General features: G+C 43.9%; 1 protein-coding gene across 1 annotated transcript in view; it reads left to right on the top strand.

Moving 5' to 3' along the window:
• The window catches only part of gch2 (GTP cyclohydrolase 2), a 36,143-nt gene that overhangs the window by 4,590 nt on the left and 5,409 nt on the right, over positions 1–26,144 (top strand). Inside the window, exons 2-4 of the mRNA XM_078230539.1 lie at positions 10,462–10,571; positions 14,464–14,519; positions 22,175–22,206. Coding sequence (XP_078086665.1) covers positions 10,462–10,571; positions 14,464–14,519; positions 22,175–22,206 — 198 coding nt within the window. The remainder of the gene's footprint in view (positions 1–10,461; positions 10,572–14,463; positions 14,520–22,174; positions 22,207–26,144) is intronic.

The following is a 26,144-nucleotide window of genomic DNA, read 5'->3' as shown; positions in this document are numbered from 1 at the left end:
AGCTGCTGCTGCCTCCAACTGCCCACCGCCTTGTGCTACAAAAGAGAGGGAAGTCTGTCAGTGAGAATGGTGAGATCTATTTGGGTATGTGTTTGAGATGGTTCTATAGCCAGCAGTGTGTGCAGGCTGTGAGATGTGGGGTATGAGACTAGGAGCAATGCGAAATGTGTAAGGATGCAGTGAAGCTATGACTATTTTTAAAGTTTATTTATTAATCACAAGTAGGCTTTCATTAACACTGCAACGAGGTTGCTGTGAAAACCTCCTGGTCACCACTGTGGGAATATGAAGCAGGTGTTGTGGTTTATAGTTTTTCACTAGGTGTATAAGAGCAATGGTGAATGATGCAATATGTGAGGCTTGACATTCACTTGTGTGAATGTAGCATTGAAGAAGCATTCACTGACCTAGATCACTCGGGTGAGGTAATTGAACTTCCTGTGGCACTGCATCCAGGCACTTGGTGCTAAGCTGCTAGTTCTGACAGTAAGGAGTCTAACAACACCAGGTTAAAGTCCAACAGGTTTATTTGGTAGCAAACGCCACTAGCTTTCGGAGCGCTGCTCCTTCGTCAGGTGAGTGGGAGATCTGCTCATAAACAGCAAACAGGACATATAAAGACACAAACTCAATTTACAGAATAATGAATAATGATTGGAATGCGAGTCTTTACAGCTAATCAAGTCTTAAGGGTACAGACAATGTGAGTGGAGAGAGCATTAGCACAGGTTAAAGAGATGTGTATTGTCTCCAGACAGGACAGCCAGTGAGACTTTGCAAGTCCAGGCAAGTTGTGGGGGTTACAGATAGTGTGATATGAACCCAAGATCCCGGTTGAGGCCGTCCTCATGTGTGTGGAACCTGGCTATCAGTCTCTGCTCAGCGACTCTGCGCTGTCGTGTGTTGTGAAGGCCGCCTTGGAGAACGCTTACCCGAATATCAGAGGCCGAATGCCCATGACCGCTGAAGTGCTCCCCAACAGGAAGAGAACAGTCTTGCCTGGTGATTGTTGAGTGGTGTTCATTCATCCGTTGTCATAGCGTCTGCATGGTCTCCCCAATGTACCATGCCTCGGGACATCCTTTCCTGCAGCGTATCAGGTAGACAATGTTGGCCGAGTTGCAAGAGTATGTACCATGTACCTGGTGGATGGTGTTCTCACGTGAGATGATGGCATGTGTGTCGATGATCCGGCACGTCTTGCAGCGGTTGCTGTGGCAGGGTTGTGTGGTGTCGTGGTCACTATTCTCCTGAAGGCTGGGTAGTTTGCTGCGGACAATGGTCTGTTTGAGGTTGTGCAGTTGTTTGAAGGCAAGAAGTGGGGGGGTGGGGATGGTTTTGGCGAGATGTTCGTCTTCATCAATGACATGTTGAAGGCTCCGGAGGAGATGCCATAACTTCTCCGCTCCGGGGAGTGACAGCTATTTGCTTCCACTGCCTTTGCAGTCTCAGTTTGGAATATATTCAGATGAACTGTGGATAGTAAGCCTCCCTTCTCCTATCCACCACCTGTATCAAGACCGCTAAAATTTTGATGGACAAACTTAAAGCACACTCTGCCCATAAGAACATAAGAACTAGGAGCAGGAGTAGGTCATTAGGTCCCTTGAGCCTGCTCCGCCATCCAATAAGATCATGGCTGATCTTTTCGTGAACTCAGCTCCACTAACCCGCCCAATCACCATAACCCTTAATTCCTTTACTGTTCAAAAATTTATCTATCCGTGCCTTAAAAACATTCAATGAGGTAGCCTCAACTGCCTCGCTGGGCAGGGAATTCCACAGATTCACACCCCTTTGTGTGAAGAGGTTCCTCCTCAACTCAGTCCTAAATCTGCTCCACCTTATTTTGAGGCCATGCCCCCTAGTTTTAGTTTGACATGCCAGTGGAAACAACTTCCCTGCTTCTATCTTATCTATTCCCCTCATAATCTTATGTTTCTATAAGATCTCCCCTCATTCTTCTGAATTCCAATGAGTATAGCCCCAGTCTACTCAGTCTCTCCTCATAAGCCAACCCTCTCAACGCCAGAATCAAGCTAGTGAATCTCCTCTGTACCCCCTCCAGTGCCAGTATATCCTTTCTCAAGTAAGGAGACCAAAACTGTACATGGTACTCCAGGTATGGCCTCACCAGCACCTTATACAGCTGCAACATAGCCTCACTGTTTTTAAACTCCATCCCTCTAGCAATGAAGGACAAAATTCCATTTGCCTTCTTAATTACCTGCAAACCAACTTCTTATGATTCCTGCGCAAAGACACCCAGGTCCCTCTGCACAGCAGCATGTTGCAATTTGTTACCATTTAAATAATAGTCCATTTTGCTGTTATTCCTACCAAAATGGATGACCTCACATTTACCAACATTGTACTCCATCTGCCAGACCCTCGCCCACTCATTTGGGCTATCTATATCCCTTTGCAGACTTTCAGCATCCTCTGCACACTTTGCTCTGCCACCCATCTTAGTGTCATCTGCGAATTTTGACACACTGCACTTGGTCCCCAACTCCAAATCATCTATGTAAATCGTAAACAATTGCGGTTCCAACACTGATCCCTGAGGCACACCACCTGTCACTGATCGCCAACCAGAAAAACACCCATTTACCCCTACTCTTTGCTTTCTGTTAGTTAACCAATCCTCTATCTATGCTAATACATTACCTGTAACACCGTGCACCTTTATCTTATGTAGCAGTTTTGGTGCGGCACCTTGTCAAATACCTTCTGGAAATCCAGATACACCATATCCACAGGTTCCCCATTGTCCACTGCACATGTAATGTTCTCAAAGAATTCCAGCAAATTAGTCAAACATGAACTTCCCTTCATGAACCATGTTATGGTATTATTCAGAGTTCCCTCTGGGGGGAGATGTTTACAGTTTATTTATTACTGTCACAAGTAGACTTGCATTAACACTGCAATGAAGTTACTGTGAAAATCCCCTCGTTGCCACACTCTGGCGCCTGTTCGGGTACACTGAGGGAGAATTTAGCATGGCCAATACACTTAACCTGCACATCTTTCAGACAGATGTTGGCGACTAGTAATCCAGAGGCTCAACTTAATGCTCTGGGAACAAGGCAGTTAGTGGAATTTAAATTCAGTCGATTAATCAGGAATGTAAAGCTGGTCTCAGTTATGATGATCAGAATTCCACAACCAATGGATCTGCAGTCCTGCTGCATCAGGGCTGAATGGTGGCTGACACTTAATTCACTGGAGGAGGAGGTTCCACAAATATCTCAATCCCCAATGATGGGGAAGCCCAGCACATCAGTGCAAAGGATAAGACATTTGCAACGATCTTCAGCCAGAAGTGTCAAGTGGATGATCCATCTCGGCCTCCACTGGAGATCACCAGCATCACCAATCCCTGTCTTAAGCCAATTTGATTTACTCCACATGATATCAAGAAATGGCTGAAGGCACTGGATACTGCGAAGGCAGTATTCTGACTTGTGCTCCAGAATTTGCCGCACCTCTAGCCAAGCAATTCCTGGTACAGCTACAACACTGGCATTTACCCGGCAATGTGGAACATTGACCAAGCATGTCTTGTACACAGAAACAGGACAAATCCAATCTGACCAATTACATCCCATTAGTCTACTCTTGATCATCAGTAAAGTGATGGAAAGAGTCATCAAGCGGCACTTGCTTAGCAATAACCTGCTCACTGACACTCAATTTCAGTTCCATCAGGGTCACTCAGCTCATGACCTCATTACAACCTTGGTTCAAACATAGACAAGAGGCCTGAACTCCAGAGGTGAGGTGAGAGTGACAGCCCTTGATAGCAAGACCGCATTTGAGCAAGTGTGACATCAAGTAGCCCTGGCAAAACTGGAACCAATGGAAATCAGGGGGAAAACTTTGCTGTTTGGAGTCATACGTGGCACAAAAGTAGGTGGTTGTGGTTGCTGGAGATCAGTCTTCTCTGTTCCAGAACATCACTGCAGGAGCTCCTCAGGGCAGTGTCCTAGGCCCAACCGTCTTCAGCTGCTTCATTAGTTACCTTCCTTCCATCATCAGGTCAGACGTGGGGATGTTCGTTGATGATTGCAATGTTCAGCACCAATGTTCGTGACTCTTCAGATACTGGAGCAGTTCATGTCCAAACTGGAATTTAAAAGAATGAGAGGTATCTCATTGAAACATATATAATTTTAACAAGACTGTACAGACTGGATGCAAGGATGTTGTTTCCTCTGACTGGGGGACATAGAACAAGGGGTCAGAGTCTCAGGATACCGGGTAGGCCATTTAGGACTAAGATGAGAAAGTTCTTCACTCAGAGGCTGGTGAACCTCTAACCTGGAATTCTCTACCATAGAATGCTGTGGAGGTGAAGTCACTGAATGTATTTAAGAAGGAAATAGATTGATTTCTAGACGCTAAAGACATCAAGGGTTATGGGGGAGCAGGGGGAATGGCTTTGAGATAGAGGATCAGCCATGATTGACCTACTTCTGTTCCTATTTTCCACGCTCTTGTGTTTCTATCCTATGGCATTACCATCACTGAATCCCCCACTATCAACATCCTAGGGGGTTACCATTGACCAGAAACTGAACTGGACTAGCCATACAAATACTATGGCTGCAAGAGGTGGTCAGAGTCTAGGAATCCAGCGGTGAGTAATTCACCTCCTGACTCCCCAAAACCTGTCCACAGTTTACAAGCCAGGAGTGTGATGGAATACTAAATTCCTCGCTGTCCTCTGAAATAGCCTGACAAGCCACTTAGTTCAAGGGCAATTAGGGATGAGCAATGTTAGTGATGCCCACATCCCATGAAAAATAACTCTTCTGGCCACTTCCAGCACCTGCTACAGCTATAATGCACCCTCTTTAAGAATTTGGTTTAAGTGTTACTAGCCTATTGTGAACAAGGCCTCCTACTGAAACCTGGAGCTGCTCATTAGCGCACTGAGCACCCGGCCGCAGGACTCAGTCATGGTAATGAGCAGACAGCACAAAGTGGGGAGGAATGGGCACGGCTTAACTTACCACATCATCATGATTCCTACTCTGGAGGGTTGTTCAATGTCTGCCCAATGGTCCCTTCGAATGACCGAGCAAGACACTCAGTTATATCAAAAAGACAATAAAGGATGGGCCACAAATGCTGCCCTTGCCAGCAAGGTGATTAGATTTTAAAAAATAAGTTCTTCAACGAGTGAGGCTGTTGGATTTGCTTTCACGATTAAGGGTTGGGTCAGAAACAATGGGCGGGATTTTACCGCTACTTTAGCCCCGTTTTGCAGTGGGAAAAATCGGATGTAAAGCAGTTAGTGCAAATGGCGCCTGTTTTCGCGACCGGCAAGATTTTACGGCAGCCTGATTTCTGGCGTGGTCAACTTCTTGCTGGAAATGGGCGAGAGGCAGATTAATTGATTTTATTTTATTGAAATGTTCATTTTAATGTGTTTAGCGAGCCCGGCGCTTAATCGTCCAGGCTCGTTTGCCTTTATGGCCTCATTGGGAGAGGTTCTCACTAGTGAGGAAAACACTTGCTCCCCATGAACGGGGCACAGTCGTGTTAGCCGTGTCAGTGGAACCAGAGGCCATTGAGGCCCCCCAGGGAGGCCGATTGCAAGGCGGGGGTGCCCCTTGGGCAGTGCCACCCTGGCAACTTCACAATGCCAGCCTGGCAACTGTGCAGTGCCCACCGGGCAGGGGGTTGGGGGCCAATGGGGCGAGCCAGGGGCGGGGTCAATGGGGGAGGGCCGGAGAGGGTCAATGGGGATGGGGTCAATGGGGCAGAGCTTGTGGGTGGGTGGGTGGGGCCAAAGGAGGGCTGTGGGGGGATGGGGGCTTGCTGCGTCTCTGCATGCGATCGGTGGGAGAGGGAGCAGAGTCCACGATTGGTGGGGGAGGAGGGGGGTCCAAGATGGGGGGAAGGAGGGGGGTCCGAGATCGGTGGAGGGGGGGGGGTTGCAATCAGTCTGGGTGGTGGGAGGGTCGACGGGGGCTGCATTTCAGGCTGCAGGCCCCCATGATTGCGGGGAGGAGGGGGACAGCTCTCTCTTTGTCTGTCAGACCCCTGCTACTGTTAATGCGCATGTGCAGCATCAGAGGTCTGTACATGCACAATATCTCCCTCTACAGGCTGTCTGGTGAGTTAAGCCCCGCCTACAGCCTCTCTGGCCAGAAACAGACTAATCCAAAATTTTGCAGACAGAATGCATAAGATTGGACCTGAAAACTCACCCAAAAAAAGGGTACTCTCCCAGTTTCACGCCCGCCTGGCACTTAGAAAAAAATCTCATAAAATTCCATCCAACATTAACATTGAAGATTAGATTTGATGAAGGTAAAGGGGTGAAGTGATATGTGAACAGGTAATTGTGACTATTTTGTCAAGTGGAGAGTAATTGCCTACAGCGTACTGTATACATAGATGAATCACGGAAGTTTCAAGCAAACAGCTATGAAGATATGATGTACGTATAATTTTAATTACATTAGGGAATAGTAATAGGTAGAATTGAATTAATAGGATAAGTGGTTATAAACTATAGTGTTATGTTATTGGTGCTTGCTTTGTTTAATTCTTATTGTATACAATAAAATGTGTTTTTGATTTGATTTATTATTGTCACATGTATTAGCATACAGTGAAATATATTGTTTCTCGCGCACTATGCAGTCAGAGCATACCGTTCATAGAAAAGGAAACGAGAGAGTGCAGAATGTAGTGTTACAGTCATAGCTAGGGTGTAGAGAAGGAGCAACTTCATGCGAGGTAAGTCCATTCAAAAGTCTGACGGCAGCAGGGAAGAAGCTGTTCTTGAGTCGGTTGGTACGTGACCTCAGGCTTTTGTATCTTTTTCCCGACGGAAGAAAGTGGAAGAGAGAATATTCGGGGTGCGTGGGATCCTTAATTATGCTGGCTGCTTTTCCAAGACAGTGGGAAGTGTAGACAGAGTCAATGGATGGGAGGCTGGTTTGCGTGATGGATTGGGCCACATTCACGACCTTTTGTAGTTTTTGTATCAAAACATGACATTTTTGCACTGTTCTACTAATTAATTATGAGGTGTTTGGATTTCTCTTTTGACATTAACAGTCTAAAAGAGGATCATAACACAAATCATGTATATACCTTATAAATATTATTAACTCCGTCTTGAAGGTTATTTTTAGTGTCACAAGTAGGCTTACATTAACACTGCAATAAAGTTACTGTGAAAATACCCTAATCACCACACTCCAACGCCTGTTCGGGTACACTGAGGGAGAATTTAGATTCTGACAGACAGCGATCCAAGCCAGGAATCGAACCCAGGTCCGTGGTGCTGTGAAACAGCAGTGCTAACCACTGTGCCGCCCTGTGAGACTTCCTGCTATTTTCCACCCTCCCCGCTGTTTTAGTTCAATGTAGAACTCTTTGCTTCCTCTGTTCATAGTGAAAGGGAGATAACAGCCTGGAAATTCCTTCATGTGTTAGATTTAGTCCACGAGAATAGTTAATTTGAGCACAGACATGTGGGATAAAAGTAATTTCTTGTCTTTGTAAAGCAAGCAGTCATAGATGGGAGCATGATTACAATTGTCATTAGGTAGTCAGTGGTATTACTGTACTAGTCCTTTATGCACGTGTATCAAATTCCCCTCGATACTATTTTCATGGAGGCATTCGTTCATTTATTTCAAACAAGTCAATGTTTCTTTTTAAATAGGTTTGATTTTCCAGCATTTGCCCCCTGTTGATGATGCCCCTATAGTCAGAAGCATAAAAACTGAAACCTAGCCATCGTTTTGTTTTAGGCCTCCATAAATGTTTTATCTCCATGGTGACTATTGAAACTAATGACATCTTATCTCTCATGAAAGATTAGTCTCATCGCATCACATCAGGAAGAGTGTCAGACCACTGATTAACAAAGTAGGGAAGTGCTTTTGTGTCTAAGGCGTGAGAATATTGACTAAGGGAAAGTCCATCTGTTTAAAGCACTGCTTAACCTAAGTTTCAACCCCCGACAGCGATGTGACGTTAATACCAAGAGTGGAGGAGGAAGGCTATTAAAGAGACCTGATTCCTGCAGCATTTACACGGGAGACTGCATTCACAGGAGCCCATTCACTCCTCATCTCAATAGATTGATAGTCTGTCTTGAGCTTGTATTAATTTACAATCTGCATTGACCACCTTGTCCAAAATATAGACATTATGCAGTTCAAATAACAGTTTTCAATGATTCCTACTCAGAGAATGCCAAAAACGAACCTTTCTAATGTTTATTCAATAGCATTAGGTACTGATATCAAGAATTTGTCACTCTGTTGAATGGCTTGAAATAATTCTCATTTAAGGGAAAACTGTTAGCTAAATGGTTTTTTTGCTCAGTCATAATCATAGAATCCTTACGGTACAGGAGACCATTCAGCCCATTGAGTCTGTACTGACCACAATCCCACCCAGACCCTATTCCCGTAACCCCCCACATTTACCCTGCTAATCCCCCTGACACTAAGGAGCAATTTAGCATGGCCAATCAACCTAACCCACACATCTTTGGACTGTGGGAGGAAACCAGAGCATCTGGAGGAAACCCACGTAGACACAGGGAGAACGTGCGAACTCCACACACAGACAGTGACCCGAGGCTGGAATTAAACCCGGGTCCCTGGCGCTGTGAAGCAGCAGTGCTAGGCGCTGTGTCACCGTACCGCCCATAATACTACATACATACTTGTTTTACTCATTTGACCCCCAGTAGAAAGTTACAATGGCTGCATATTGACAGTGTATGTATGGTTAATATAAAAAATACACAATCGAATGGAAGTGCAACATATCACTGCTTCATCTTATGGCAGATAAACTGAATATAGGCTCGACAGATGATTTCAGCGGCTTATGTTTGACGACAATACCTTTAAGCTTGAGCAAATTCCTAACTTGGTGATTAATAAGTAAATCTACTTAAAGTGATACTTAGTCCTTTTGTATCAGCTGTTACAATACAAATAGGCAATTAAATCTACTGCATAAAACATGGGTTATAGGATTTTTACATCACAACACACAATTATCAGTCAAACCGAATGAGGCAAATATGTTTACACTGAGGGGGAATTTAGCATCGCCGATGCTCCGAACCAGCACGTCTTTCAGATTATGGGAGGAAACCAGAGCACCCAGAGGAAACCCACGCAGACATGGGGAGAACGTGCAGACTCCACACAGATAGATAGGGAATCGAACTTGGGTCCTGGGAGCTGTGAGGCAGCAGTGCTAACCACTGTGCCACCATGCCGGCCTATGTTGACACTGTAAACCAGATGAGTAGATTTTTCGGGCAGTTGTGGTTTTGCCATCATATGGGAAGGAATGTGAGGGTCCAGAGAATGAGGGGTGTTTTTTTTTTGCATAGAGACTCTTCCTTTTGCCCCTCTTTCTGAACTGGGACCTCTCCCAGTCCACTTTCTCTTTGCTACTTCCCCTGTCTGGACCTCCTTTGGGACCTCCTCCTGTTCCCTCTCCGGATGATGGTGCTGCAGTCCCAATTGCATGAATGGCTTTTGCATTGGGGTCTCAATTGCATGATTTGCACCATTTCTCTTTTTGCACAATCACACCAGGCCCATGTCCTCATCCTGAGGAGCCTCAGCTGCCGTACTGCACATGCAAAGCCAACTCCTGGTCCAAGCCCCAGAGCCTGTCAAGTTCCCGACCCCTGCTTGCTGACGAGGTACGTCTGGACTTTGTAACGCAGTATCATTTTCTCATGGCTTGTGTTGTACTACCCCATATTTCCTGACACTCTGAAAAATATTGTCTGTCATCAGTTCGTCAGTGGTTAGCACTGCTGCCTCACAGCGCCAGGGACCCGGGTTCAATTCCCGCCTTGGACCACTGTCTGTGTGGAGTCTGCACGTTCTCCTCGTGTCTGCGTGGGTTTCCTCTGGGTGCTCCGGTTTCCTCCCACAGTCCGGAAGACATGCTGGTTAGGTGCATTGGCCGTGCTAAATTCTTCCTTGGTGTACCCGAACAGGCACCGGAGTGTGACGACTAGGGGATTTTCACAGTAACTTCATTGCAGTGTTAATGTAAGCCTACTTGTGACTAATAACTAAATTTTAACTTTAACTTTAGTTCATTTCTTGACTATTTGGCTTGGTGCCTAGAACATACACTGTCTGTCCTTGCAGATTATTAGTCCATTAATGTCACAGGTTCTAATCTTGTCCTGAGTATGACCTCTTCGAAGAATTTAGCACTGAGAAATGTTTAGTAAAATTATTAGACTTGACTAGTTGGAATTTATACATCTTTAGATTTGCATTTTTTGCTCAATGTAAAATTTTGCCAGTCCATATGTTGATTTAATTTATTGATTGATAGTATAAAATATTTCATAAATGTAAAGAATAAATTATTAGCTTTAATTTAGCTTCAGCACCTGTCTTGTACAAATATTCTTCCTTTCTGCCTTTTCAGATGTTCTGAATGATGCTGTTTATGATGAGGACCATGATGAAATAGTTATTGTGAAAGATATCGAAATGTTTTCACTTTGTGAGCATCATTTAGTTCCATTTTTTGGCAAGGCGAGTATGTGTTATAAAGTATGTAAGTGTAACGTAGGTCAGAGAAAGATACAGAAGCGAAGCATTTGACCCACAGCCCCAATTTCCATTCCAATTCCCTTCCCCGCACCGAGTGTGCACTAAGGCAGACTTTCACCTGTTTCCGTAGCAAGTAATTCCCAGAGCAGGTCACTAGTCGGTCACCAGGGGCTTACAGCCCGAGGGATGCCACTCCACGTCAAGCGTGGCTGACCAGAAATATCTCCTGCTCTTACCACCAGCCATTGGCATGTTTGGAAGGATTCCACTGCTGTTTCTGGTGAAGCATTCATTCTATACCCTAACAAATATCTGCATAATTAAATAAATCTTCCAATGTTCCCTAAGTTTATACATGCAGGTTATTGAGCCAACCAGTAGAAATAGTTTTTTTTCTTCTTTAGCTAGCTTTACAAAACTCTTCATAATTTTGAAAAGTTCTATTAATACAAAGAACAAAGAACAATACAGCACAGGAACAGGCCCTTCGGCCCTCCAAGCCCGTGCCGCTCCCTGGTCCAAACTAGACCATTCTTTTGTATCCCTCCATTCCCATTCCGTTCATATGGCTGTCTAGATAAGTCTTAAACGTTCCCAGTGTGTCCGCCTCCACCACCTTGCCTGGCAGCGCATTCCAGGCCCCCACCACCCTCTGTGTAAAATATGTCCTTCTGATATCTGTGTTAAACCTCCCCCCCTTCACCTTGAACCTATGACCCCTCGTGAATGTCACCACCGACCTGGGGAAAAGCTTCCCACCGTTCACCCTATCTATGCCTTTCGTAATTTTATACACCTCTATTAAGTTTCCCCTCATTCTCCGTCTTTCCAGGGAGAACAACCCCAGGCAACATCCTGGTAAACCTCCTCTGTACTCTCTCCAAAGCCTCCACGTCTTTCTGGTAGTGTGGCGACCAGAACTGGACGCAGTATTCCAAATGCGGCCGAACCAACGTTCTATACATCTGCAACATCAGACCCCAACTTTTATACTCTATGCCCTGTCCTATAAAGGCAAGCATGCCATATGCCTTCTTCACCACCTTCTCCACCTGTGACGTCACCTTCAAGGATCTGTGGACTTGCACACCCAGGTCCCTCTGCGTATCTACACCCTTTATGGTTCTGCCATTTATCGTATAGCTCCTCCCTACATTATTTCTACCAAAATGCATCACTTCGCATTTATCAGGATTGAACTCCATCTGCCATTTCTTTGCCCAAATTTCCAGCCTATCTATATCCTTCTGTAGCTTCTGACAATGCTCCTCACTATCTGCAAGTCCTGCCAATTTTGTGTCGTCCGCAAACTTACTGATCAGCCCAGTTACACCTTCTTCTAGATCGTTTATATAAATCACAAACAGCAGAGGTCCCAATACAGAGCCCTGCGGAACACCACTACTCACAGGCCTCCAGCCGGAAAAAGACCCCTCCACTACCACCCTCTGTCTTCTGTGACCAAGCCAGTTCTCCACCCATCTAGCCACCTCCCCCTTTACCCCATGAGATCCAACCTTTTTCACCAGCCTACCATGAGGGACTTTGTCAAACGCTTTACTAAAGTCCATATAGAAGACATCCACGGCCCTTCCCTCGTCAACCATTCTGGTCACTTCTTCAAAAAACTCCACCAGGTTAGTGAGGCATGACCTCCCTCTCTCAAAACCATGGTGACTATCGTTAATGAGTTTATTCCTTTCTAAATGGTCATACATCCTATCTCTATGAATCTTCTCCAACAACTTCCCCACCACGGACGTCAAGCTCACCGGCCTATAATTACCCGGGTTATCCTTCCTACCCTTCTTAAATAACGGGACCACATTAACTATCCTCCAATCCTCTGGGACCTCACCTGTGTCCAGTGACGAGACAAAGATTTGCGTCAGAGGCCCAGCGATTTCATCTCTCGTCTCCCTGAGCAGCCTTGGATAGATTCCATCAGGCCCTGGGGATTTGTCAGTCTTTATATTCTCTAACAAACCTAACACTTCCTCCCTTGTAATGGAGATTTTCTCCAACGGTTCAACACTCCCTTCCGAGACACTCCCAGTCAACACATCCCTCTCCTTTGTGAATACCGACGCAAAGTATTCATTTAGGATCTCCCCTACTTCTTTGGGCTCCAAGCATAATTCCCCACTTTTGTCCCTGAGAGGTCCGATTTTTTTCCCTGACAACCCTTTTGTTCCTAACGTATGAATAAAATGCCTTGGGATTCTCCTTAATCTTGTCTGCCAAGGACATTTTGTGACCCCTTTTTGCCCTTCCAATTCCCCGTTTGAGTTCTTTCCTACTTTCTTTGTACTCCTCCAGAGCTCCCTCCTTCTGCTTGAATGAAAAGAGTTCCAATATGAATATTGTTCCCTGATAATCAAGTCTCCCTGTCACTGATATATCTCAGTGAATCCTCACTCCATTGCACCTCCTCCATGGGTTTGCTTCCTGCTTAATGTAGAGTGACCAAAACTAGCAACAGTATTCTGATATCAGCCTGCTGTGTGGATAAAGAAGGGAAGTTAGAAACTATTGTGTGGTGCCGCAGAACAACGTCTATGAACACTACAAGCATAACTGATTGCATGAGCTCAGGTGGAATTTTAACCTGCCAGGTAGCTTGGTGTTAGTGCATGTGGAGATTTATTGATTATTTTTGTAACTTCTAGCCTTATCTGCAGATTTACTTTTTGATTGAGTTCATAATTATGGAGTACAAATAACAGATGCAGATCTTCACTGATTATCGCCTGCTGACATCCAGGTCAACATGAGTGGGTGTTGTGTGCAATCTGGCCACGTGAAATCTAATTCTGTCACCAACTAGCTAGGAGACCCTCATCTCTCCATCGCCAATGCATTCCCAGACTCTGCTTACCCCCCACAGCAGGCAGTTTGACTATGACTGGATCATTGGATATTTGAACACCTTGGGGAGAGGAATTGGTGGTGTAATGGACTATTAAAGCAGAAGCCCAGGCTAATGCTCTGGGGATATGGGATTAAATCCTACCATGGCAGCTGCTGGAATTTAAATTCAATTACTAAAAACCTGAAACTGAAAGCTTGTCATCTAGAAGCTATCACCAATTGTTGTAAAAACCCATCCGGTTCACTGATGCCCTTTTGGGAAGAAAATCTGCCATCCTTATCTGGTCCAGCCTACATGTGATCCACACCCACGGCAATGTGGTTGACTCTCAACTGCCAAATGGCCAAGCAAGCCACTCATTTCAAGGGAGATTGGGGATGGGCCTGACCAGCGATGCCCATACCCCATGGAAAGAGAATAAATATGTTGAAGTAACTACTCAGAGGCCGGTGTCTCTTCACCAGATTCCTTTTATTTATGAACTCAATTCCATTCCTAAGAGTGCTTCAGGTAAAAAGTCAGAATCTGGAGTGGACCTGGCACTTGCATATTTATATCTCGATGAGACTCCCTGATTGGGCAGGCAATCATTGTCTCAGTCAGGGAGCTCATACTCCAAGAGGCCCGCCTCATGGCCCTCGTTGAGGTCATTATATAATTTTTAAAAATGGATCTCAATAGGCACAGAGGTGGAAAAATATGAAGGGCTAGAAATAATCATAAAATGGCTGACATTTTTGGGAGGATCTGGCAATCAGTCCACTAAAATTATAATCCATGACCTGTAGCACACATTGGTTGCTATAGTGACACCAGTACCTTTACTGCAAGTGCTTGACCATTCAAAAGCAACTATTCGCATTGTTATGTTTTGCCATCCTTCCCACAAATCCAACATTAAAGCTTTTACAGACTGAATGCTATCCCGCATCAGCAATGTATTTTAGGTCAGCTGAGGATAAAGTCACTTTTATTCTTACTGTGTTTGTTTCTCACTTGCAGGTACACATAGGTTACCTACCGAATAAAAAGGTAATTGGACTGAGCAAACTAGCAAGGTGGGTAAAGTGTCAAACATTTTTCTTTAACATTTGAGAAGTTGAGGTATTTTGTAACAAGATATAAAGTTAGTTCAGTTAACGAGCTTGTCATGGCCATCAGTGCGGAAGCGTTAATATTACAAAGGGTGCTATTGCACATAAAATGTGTTGGGATGGTGTTGGTTGCAGGACATGCTTGTTAATGGCTTTGGAGTCTTATGAACATAGAAAATTGAAGCAGCAGTAGGCCATTCGACCCTATGAGCCTGCTCCGCCATTCATTTTGATCATGACTGATCATCAGAATCAATATCCTGATCCCCCCCCTTCCTCCCATATCCCTTGATCCCTTTAGCCCCAAGAGCTATATCTAATTTCTTCTTGAAATCACACAATGTTTTGGCCTCAACTACTTTCTGTGGTAGTCAATTCCACAGATTCATAATTCTCTGGGTGAAGAAATTTCTCCTCACCTCAGTCCTAAAATGTCCCCTTATCATCAAGGTATGATTCCTAGTTCTGGACTCCCCCACCATCAGGAACATTCTTTCTGAATCTACCCTGTCTAACACTGTTAGAATTTTATAAGTTTCTTCTGCATGTCAGCAGCAAGCCTTTGACCGGACCCATTGTGGGCGGGGCAGGACAAAATAATTGGCGACGCAACAAAGCGTCCATTGATTTTTGGTAGGAATTTCCAGTGCCCCCCACATGTAACAACTATACAGTGAAGAGTAGGTCTTACCATGTCTCTGGCCAACAGCAGACTGACTTTAAGTCTAGGTCATGTGACTGTGAAGTCAGTACTGTACTCAGTCCCATGTTAACCCTGTATGTGAAAGGCCCTTCTACTACACCACCCCCTTCTCCCAAGTCTTTATCACATGGGTTTGGTTTACTTCAAGTCTTACATTGTTACAAGTCTTATGCAGTTACCTTATTCTTACAACCACCATACTATTCCAACATTATTACTGTGACAGTATGAGAATTACAATATTCTCCTAACCCCATCCCCCCACTTCATGTCCTTGAGGTTAGAGATCCACGTGGCTTGTAAGCCTAAAATCTCTTCCACATCTCATTTGGCATTCAGTCGGGAGAGTGGGAGGCCCTGTTGGTTGGCTTGGAGGTTGGGCTGGTATTTGAGTACATTTTCACTCTTTTCTTCCCATTGCTTTATGTTGAACCAGTCTGGCTGTTATGTTGATGCATGTTTTATGATCCACTTGATCATTTTTTGCGGGGTGGACGAAGATGGTATTCTTCTCCTTGACAGTGCTTTTTCCTTTTCCTTTTCCATGTGGACCATTTGGGAGCTCTCTGGGTCAGAGGAAAAGTATTCCTGGGGTGAGGAGAAGGCTGAGTGGTATCCTGACCTCTGTGTTTTGTTGTCGATGGTGACAGACTGTAACCGAGTCCCAGCGTCCCTTGTGGTTATGGCATGCTGGCTGGACATTGCAGTGTGTGCATAGTGGTTGATGTACCATTGATGTAGTTCGAGGTAGCGTCTTCTCAGAGTGCTGATCCATCTCTGGTACCACTTCTACCAGAGATGCAATGTTAATCTTTTGGGCAGTAGGTTGATTGGAATATTGGGAACATGCCTGGACCTGGAATAATAATAGACAAAGTGTTCCAAAAAGTGAGAATTGAGATCGGAGATGAAATTCGGATCTCAACACTCTTTAGTTTTTGATTACTCAGGGCCATGCTGTTATGGCTGGGTAATGACAGTGGTAGTCTTTACATCCTCCCCTGTCTGGACAAGATCCGGTATTACTCAGACATCCCAGCTCAGGAGAGAGAAAGGCTGGTTACAGATGATGTATATCAGCACAAGGATCTGTTTGCTGCCATACCTCCGTGGTTTGAGAATCAATGCCTGGGAGCCAGGCTCCCCCGCTCCATAAAGTGGAGTACTCATTGTTGGAAGCCAGAGGTATTTGCGCCATGATTCCTCATCTGACAGGACTGCAACCCTGGCAGTTGAATCTAATTTAAAATTTGTTAAATTGCCATTTACCAGGCTGTCAGCATTCCAACATGAAGATCTGCTGTCTTGGATTTCACCCAAGAAGCATGTCTATGTGTCTTCTGGGTTTTCGGTCATGACATCGTGGATTACCTTGGGGCTATCTTGCAGCGCTTGCACAGTTTACCAAAGTGTCCCTTTCTAGCACAGTGAAAGCATTGGACTGTCCTTGTAGGACACTGTTACCTCCCGTGAGGGCGCTTCAGACCACAGTGCTGGCAAGATGGCTGGGCTGGACAGTTCAGGATTGCTTTCCTTGGCTCGGATTATCCCTGCATTTCTTTGCCCCATTAAGCTGGACCAAGGGTTGGCTTCTGCTCCATGTTGTATTTTCCTACTTTAGGATTCCCCTGTGTAGTTCACATAGCTCAAATTCTCTGAGGATGTAATAGGGAGAATAGATAGAGGGAGATCTGTAGATGTTGTGTTTTTAGATTTCCAAAAAGCATTTCACAAGGTGCCGCATAAATTATAAGCCCATGGAATTGGAGGAAGCATGGATTGAAAACTAGCTGTCACATAGAAAACAGAAGTTGGAATAAATGGGTCCTTTTCAGAGTGGAAAGATGTAACTAGTGGAGTGCCGCAGGGATTAGTTCCTGGCCCAAATTGTTCACTATTTACATTAATGACCTGGAGGAAAGAACAGAATGTAAGGTTTCCAATTTTGCCAATGATACAAAGGTAGGTGGAAGGACAGGGTGTGAGGAGGATATTGAGATTCTGCAATGGAATATAGATAGATTGGGTGACTGGGCAAACAGCTGGCAAATGGAATTTCGTGTAGGGAAGTGATGCCATTCCTATTTCTAGGAGGCATGTGAAAACACTCATGATTTCTCTAATGTCTCTTTTATCCCCATGGGGAGAATTTGCCTTTTGCTTCCTATCGGCCCACAATGAAATAGCTGGGATCACCAACTGAGCGGAGGAAGTTCCTAATAAACTGCATCATCATGCCGTAAAACAAAGTCAGATTTAACTGTCAGACTATTTTCTGAACTGTTGCACTGTAAGCTCAGTGCGTGTTACCCAGTGCAACACAAATCACAAGCCAAACATATTTTTGCCTAGTGAACAATTTTGTTCGGGTCAATAAACTTCAGAAACTAAAAGCAGATAATTAAGGTCAACTGGTGCAGGAATTTATATAGATCAGAGTTTTGATTGTGAACTCGAAAAAGCTTATAGCCAAGTTCTGACATTGAGGGCAACCTTTTGGAAGGCCAGCTTTATGAAGTTTGCCTATCGACCGGTTGGTCCAGATTGTGCCAGCAGGTAAGAGTTTATTGTCAACACTAAGTGGGAAATGTCAAATGGCCACAAATCTTGAAGGCTGAAGCTGCATCTGAAGGAATTCCTCACTTCTTGTACACCAATCTGGAGATGATTGCTTTAAGAATACAGAGCAGCACCTGTTTGGAAGTTGCTTTGGGGCTGCTAATACAGGAGGTGCAGTAAGGAAGAGTTGCCTTCCTGGGAGTTGGGACATCCTTTCCTTTGGAATTCCACTTACTCTCTCTGGTATGAAGTGGTGGGTACAGAGGCTATGTTCAAAAGTCAAAGGATGGGAAAACATTTGAGGAAAAAGGTTTAACAGCTGAATAAAATCTGTCATGGATAAATAATCAGTGAGCGCTTTATGAAGTCGCACAGAATTTGCTCTCAACCTGTTAAACATTGCTGAGCATTCACAATATAGTTCTTCCCATGCGCCACTCACCTTCACCCAGATTTTAGCAGGGCACATGTTGCTGCCAGTGCTGGAATTGCCACATTACAATTTTGAATGATGAACACACAAAGCAGCCTCCCTGAAGGACTATTCATTCATCACACATAACCAACATGCTGCTAGATGCTTGGATTTCATTCCTGATGTACTCTTCAGAGTTTCAGCATCTCATCCTGAGAGCCAGCTCCCTGCCCTTGCCTCCAACCTCACCATCTCCCACCCTCCCTTGATCCCACCCCACGACACCCGTCCTTCACTCACCCATGGTCTCGGGTCCCTCATCGATCCTGGTCCTCAGATGGGTACAATGGCTGCAGCAATTGCCGCTTCTGGTGGCACTTCCTGCAATGGAGAGCTGCCAGTCTCTGATTGGTCGTCAGCTCTTTGTGGGTGAGATTACCATCCCTGGGGTCCTTAATCCCAGGGAAGGCCCAATGGTTGACCACTTAAGTCCCTGATAGGCACTTACTTATTACTGTGGGCCTTCCCAATGGAGTTGACACAGGGCTCTCTCCAGCTCTCCAACCAGTAGTCGAGACTCCCAATACCTGCATTAAATTTCACCTTCCTGTCGCTAAGTGGAAAACACTGGCTAAAAGATACCAACTAAACGCTCTAATCATTTATAAGCAGTTAAGTTTGGCAATATTTTAACTGTTTCCAAAGAGTTTTCTTATCAAGGTGCATCACAAAGGATTGACATTATTAAGAAATTGGCATTGTGTAGGAAGAGAGGCTGATGTTGCTTAAAGTGCGTGGGCCACTGCATTGTGTGTGTATGAAGGGGATTAATATTACATTGGAAGACATGACAATTGTGAAGATGCCTGCCAGTATGTTTTTTACTGACAGATATTTCCATGCTCCACGTACACGTTGCAGCAGGAATGACTGCTACTTCATTGTACAGCTGTTATTAGATCTGCAAAGTGTCATATAGTTCTTCATGCCCTATTGCAAATTGAGCTGAAATCCATACAGCTCCCAATAGTCAGTGAATGTGATAGGTCAGAGTGGGAGAAGGAACTTGGGTTTACATGAGGCAAGGAGGTCCGAACGTTGGGAAGGGACTTTGCTTGAGTCTGCACCTGCTACCCCAGGGGTCAGATCTTGCCTGGCGAGAGCTTTGCAGGCTTCCCTGGCATGCAAGTCAAGGGCCACAGGTAACAGGTGGGACCCCTGGATGGCATTCTCTGCCCACCGATCGTTATCTTCCTCTTTCTGCTCCTCTGAGGATAATGAGCAGTCAGCACCATCGTCTCGCACCAGCTCCTTTCCCCTCCGTAACGCCAGGTTGTGCTGAGTGCAACATATCACCACTGTGCCTGATACTCTCTCAAAGGGCCTGAGGGGAAGATGTGCCCAGAATGTTCAAGGTGCCAGAACAGCATGTTACGCAAAGCAGTGGCCGGGTCAATGGTTGTCTTGATCGTCAGATGGTAACAGTTGCATCTCTCATGAGCCTCTGTGGTGGATTCTGTCACAGGGCCATTAGCAATGTCTTATTGTTTACGGGGAAAAGGCAGGAGAATGGAGTTGAGAAACATATCAGCCATGATCAAATGGTGAAGCAGATTCAATGGGCTGAATGGCCTAATTCTGCTCCTAAATCTTATATTCTTCAGCAGCTAGTGTAGCTTTGAACACACATTCCAAAAATGGAGGTTGACTTCTACATCGAATATAAAATGTGCCAGACCGAGCAACAGAAAGGAATGTAAATACTTGGACTCAACTCCATTAGGAGACACTGGGAAGGTAAAAAAAGCCAAACTTTAATCCTTTTGGGGAGAAAGAGAATATTTTCAATATTTTAGTTGATAAATCCAGTCTATTCTGGTGCCTCGTAATAGACATTTTGTTGTCAGAAAATAAATCATTTTGCGCCTGTCTAACTGCACTCAGCAAAGGAAATAAATTCAAGGAGAGAATGTATGAACTCCACACTGACAGTCACCTGAAGTTGAACCCGGGTCCCTGGCGCTGTGAGATAAGTGTTAACCACTAAAGTGCTAAAGTTACAAATAATCTTTCTTTCATGAAACAATAAAGTTCAGTGATATTCTCCCATGGTATGATTGAAATTCCTAGTTATACTATATTTCGACAGTTCTTAAAAATAGTACTTTAAAAACTGGTATTATCAAGTTACTTGTATAGGCCTAAACATGCATTTTGGCACCAAAGAAGTAGGGTTGTCTTATACACCGGGTTGACTTCTACACTGTGATCTATAGTACACTTTGTCACTCCTGAGCCATCCACAGACACCGTGATGGGCTGAAGAGTTGGGGCACCTGAGGATCCCTCAGTACGAATGAATCATGGCAGCTACCGAGAATCTTACAAACACTTGCAGGATCCTTTTGCGGTTGTCACATGCCGGCTGTTCATAGAGTGTGATTCTTCCTAATTACAAATACAACTGGCTGATCTGATGGTGCCCTGATAGTCACACGGATGCAGTCTATCACATACTGTACTTGGGTGATTCCTGTGTGGTGAACGTGACAGCCTTCTGGCTCTGCTGGCAGTATCCATTTTGGACCAAGTACAGTCCGGTACCCTCACGTACAGGACATCTGAAACCTGAGTGGTGTGGTTGTGGGCAGGCAGATTGCAAGATGCTGCGAATGTTGGCAGCCAACCCCTGGAGTAATCCGTATGCAAAATAATTCAGGGTCACGGTGACATTGAGCATTGGTCAGTGGGTGTCCACCCAATCCTTCCGACCTTAAGGCCTCCTCTATAAGGGCACAGAGGTCTGCGATCACAATAAAACCATCTACATCCTTTGCAGTCTCCTCTACATTCAGGAGGCCAATAGCGGATTGGGTGAACACTTTGAAGAACATTTCCATTCAGTCCACAAACATGAGCTCAAGATCCAGTCTTCCAGTGTATTTCTCTGCCTTGCTACCACTCTGACCTAATTTCCTTTGGCCTCCTGCAGTTGAAAGTAAGCTCAGGGAACAGTACCTCATCTGTCAATTAGTCACTCTATAGCCTTCCAGCCAACTTCAGATCATAACCACTGCCTCCATTTTCTTTCCTTTTACTTTGCTGGTTTTGGTTTGGGATTTTTGTCTCATGCTTTTTCTCTTTTGCTTTTGAACAGCGGTTCATGAATCTGTCATTCATAACTCCTCGAGTGACACTTTTTGTTTCTTGTCCCTTTGACCTTGCGGAATCATTTAATTTTTCTTTACTTCTATCTTATCACGGACCTCTCCTTTTGTTGTTTTTTCCACCCTCACCCCCTTTGACTTGTTTAATACCTATGTCGTCAACTTGTCCCACTTCTAATGGAAGATTCTGTCCCACTCTCCATAGCTGCTGCCAGATTCACTGAACATTTCCAATATTTTAGCCGCAATTTTCCGGCTGTTCCCATTGGCAGAATCTTCTGGTCCTGCCAGGAGCAACTAGAGCAGCAGTGGGCTGGGATTTGCGTTGCCTTTGAGCATTTTTTGGACTTGACTTACTAACAGCTGCTGTTTCTATTGAGGTGCAATGATAAATGAGAAATAACATCCCCCTTTTAGACCTATAAATAATTAATGTACTTTAATAATAATTTCTTATCAATATTTTTTCAGTGTATCTTTCAACTTCTTGGTGAGAATTTAACAAAATGATTACAAGTGAACTCTTTAAAAACGTCCTATGAGAGCACAGGTACATTTAAGTATTGATGCTATGTGAGGGCCTTGTAATATTCAAACATTTTAAGTTTACAAAATATTGATAAGAAATTATTATTAAAGTACATATTAATTATTTATAGGTCTAAAAGGGGGATGTTATTTCTCCTTTTTTCTTTATGGAATTATGAATATATTCCTGAAAGTTAGAGCAGGACTGTAACACAAAAGTGACCATAATTTGTTATTTTTTCTACAGGATTGTTGAAATCTACAGTAGAAGACTTCAAGGTATGACTAATTCAACTATAATCTGTATTTTTATTTCCTCATTTAGCTATCCTCTACGTATTACTGTCCTTTAATTCTTTTTTTCTCAAATTCATAACCTAATTTATCAATGTGTTGACCTAACTTTAAGCTTGTCTAATCCAAACCTTGCAGCAGATATGTGATCACTTTGGATACGGGTTATAGATTGGGTGCTTAGTTTCACTTAATTTCCATTCCATTTGTGTCATGGTTCACATGGGTACATCTGGTAAGACCAGGCATACTGGCAGACCAAACAGTGTATGTTAAAACTATCCAGGGATCTAGACACTAATCTGTCTTGGAAGAACCATAAAATAATTTATTCAAAAAAAAACTTTTCATGTGGTCCCCAAGGCAGCAATAATCCTGTTTCTGATTCTGGGGCTTATGGTGGGGGAGTGGAGTGAAGGGGAATGGGGAGTTAGCCCAACATTGCCCTCAGCCACTCCACCTCGACTAGACTTTACAGCTTGGATGAAATGGTAGGTACAGAGACATCCTTAGTAGTTTGGGTTCCTGTCAACACTAGGCAAATTAAAATCCAGCAACTGTTACCACACAATGCAGTTACATCTCCTGAGGTTTGCTCCTGAGGTAAACTAGCAATTTGCTTTTCCAAACAGGCTTTCTTCACAGACACAGCTTGCTTGGGAGTTAAATAGCTATTCTTGCTGTAAACTGAGATCTAAAAGCAGCTCCCTCCATAGATTTCAGTATCTTCTTAAATATGTTTCTTCCCTTTGTTCTTTCTCTACTCTAATCTAACTTCTTGAGAATTGCACTCTCCCAGACTTAATTACCTTCATCTCTTGATCTTAGCTTTTAGAGTTTAAAAGCAAAGTAAATGCGTGTTATGAACACTTCCTTGACATCTCTCCTTCACACCTTCTTTACCTTCTTTTGAACCTTTAATAACTTACTCAAGTCTATTTATGTTCTGACCACCCTCCCCATTGTCACTAACTTGCCTTAGGTAAACATCTGTTTACAGTGTAGTTAAGCTCATCAATATATCAAACTAGTTATATTCAGTCACTTTGCCCCTTGCCTTATCTTACATATTCCCACAGCTTAAAATACATATCTAGAACATTACCAACAGAAAAATATTTCAATTTCTTGGATTTCACTGATATTTTCATGATACTTTCCTGACAGGTTTAAAAGCTGAGGTCCAAACAGGCACATTCCAGCACTATCATTGCATGCATTGTGCTTAGATTTGAATTTAGGTTTGCTATATTACGACTGGAATTCTCCAGTTTCGCAAGCCCCGCTACTGGTGCCAATGAGAATTGGGCACTGAGCCAAATCTCCATTCACAGCAGCAGGATCGGAGAATCCCAGCCACGGACGAGGTTGGAGAATCCAACATTTTGCATCTGGTGAATTTTAATTCCTGTATATTTTTGCAGATCATCTCTCCTACATACATTGGAGAGATATGTCCTGCATTTCATAATCGAATCTTGTCCTTACTTGAGAACATCTTCTTGCAATTTCAATACTAATGTTCATCTCCTCATAACAGTTTGTGGCTGTCTTGGTTTCTGCAACACGAGATGGCAAACAGAAGAGTCTCATTTGATTTAGCTTAAGGGCAGGGTAGTTAGCAGGAGTTGATATTATCTTACTTAAAGCAGTATGATAGCTTCAGCTCAACAAGAATGTCAATTTATTAGATCACCATCAATGTCCTGGGCATGTCTGTGCAGTTGATAGGATTTCAACAGTGGCTAATTCTCACACATTTGACAGAGATTTATTAGATCAAGTTTTCATTCTGACTGAGCCAAAGGCATTCCCACCTACTCCTGTTTCTTATGCAGCACTGGACATGTCTTCCCCACTATTATTTAAACAAAAGCCCTCCAGATGCTAAGCGTGTGCATCATTAACAAGATGCACTGCAGCAACTCACCAAGGCTTTTTCAACAACACGTAACCTCTACCATCTAAAAGGACAAGGCCAGCAGACACATAAGTACTACTATGTGCAAGTCCCCCTCCAAGTCACACACCGTGTTAACTTGGAATTATGATACTGTTCCTTTACTGTTGCTGAGTAAAAATCCTGGACCTCCCTCTCAAACCACGCTATGGATGTGCTTACCCCACACAGACCATAGCATTTCAGGAACAGTGGCGGTTCACTACCACCTTTAGAAGGGTAGTTAGGGAAGGCCAATAAGTACTGGCCTTGTCAGCGACACTCACATCCTGTGAATGAATAAACAAAATGTCAAACCAACCAGCTGCAACATCCTTTCATAGATGTATTTATTCTATTTTCTGCCTGTAAGCTATTTAGCCCTTTTTTAAAGATAGTCTTCAACTTGCATCTCCTTTTTCAAAACAAATGAAAACATCTCCTTTAAAGGAGTCTGTGTAGCATGGGATAGCAGGATTGCATGTTTGGCAACCCCATTGTCAAGACAGCAAAATTTCTGAAATGGGAACATTCCAGTGTTGCTTATGTTTAGTTTGTTTTGCAAATGGAAGCATTCTCTATTGAGGTTCCACTAGCTCTGAAGTACCTGGAACAAATGTACATGGGCATAAACTAAGCTAGGTGCTTGTCCACTTGGAAGCAATGGTAATTATCCACCTTACCTTAGAAATAGGATCATATAGAACTTCATAGTTCATTTCTTAGAAGATCTTAATTTCAGAAGAGTAGGAATTTTTTTAAAGAATAGTTAATCATTGATCCTAGTATGGGTCTTAATTATGTATTTTTGTAAATTCATATTGCACCATTTAAGACATTGCACACTTGTTCAACACAAGGTTCAGTAAACTCTAAAGCCACACATTGGATATTTGTGAATTCATGCCCAAACTTTTCATAAAAAGCCGTCTCCAATTCCATACCTACTGAAAGGTTAACATTGCTTCTTTCTGAAACCTTCTTTGAAAAAGAGCTCTTCAATAATGTTTGACAGTATTATGCTTACACACCTCATTCGCAAGGAGAATTTATATTTTACATAGAATTAGGTAAAACCTGCAGCACGGAAACATGAGTCACCTCCCATTATGGGGAGGAATCTCACCAAAATTTCTTTAATGTCAGGCTCGGACAGAAAGCCAGCGTGAAGCTTTTCAGCTCCATTGACCAGTTTTCACTCCAGAATTTGAGCCTCTTAATCAAAACAAATGTCTGGACACAGTTTAGGCCATGAGGTAGGACCTCATAGAGCCAATAAGGCTGACTCCACTGAGATCAGGGTACGGTTTTTAAAGGCCGCCCCAATCAGAAAACAGTTAATTTCCCTGCCCACCACTGAGATGTCAGGGCCTCTCATCCTTTCATTTTTTGGGGGGAGGGGGGGGCCTGTCTCCGAGCACAGAGATCGAGATCTTAATCGAAACGTCAGCTGTTTTCTCTCCTTACAGATGCTGTCAGACCTGCTGAGATTTTCCAGCATTTTCTCTTTTGGTTACAGAGATCGAGATGTCCTTTAAAAAGGGCATCCTGAACTTTGAACACCAGGTCTGGTTGGAGACTCCCCGGGATGAGCTCATTAGTATCTTTCCGGTGGGTGAATCTCCCTGACAGACACTGCCAGCACCAGCAGGAAAGATTCCTGTTTTCCCGCTGGTGTGGACACTTAGCTTGAAAATGGGAGAATTCAGCCCTCTGAGCTATCTTTTATATTTAACCTGAATGCCTCTTTACATTCATCCTCTCTGTTGTATCACACCTGGGGGATGATTTTCCGACCTCGCCCATGCCTGGTGTAGATTGCACCGATCCCGGAGAATAGCGGCGAGCCTAAACATCCATTTCGCACCTGGCGACAAACAGTTTGCAACTTTCCTGGGGCCTTTCCAATAGCGTGAACCGGATTGTGCCCAGAAAGGGTGCGAGGCCGATTAGCATATTTAAAGGAGCATTTAAATATGCATAG

Source organism: Mustelus asterias, chromosome 15 (genome assembly GCF_964213995.1).
Source record: "Mustelus asterias chromosome 15, sMusAst1.hap1.1, whole genome shotgun sequence".
Classification (NCBI taxonomy): domain Eukaryota; kingdom Metazoa; phylum Chordata; class Chondrichthyes; order Carcharhiniformes; family Triakidae; genus Mustelus; species Mustelus asterias.
This window is presented reverse-complemented; position numbering and strand designations above follow the sequence as displayed.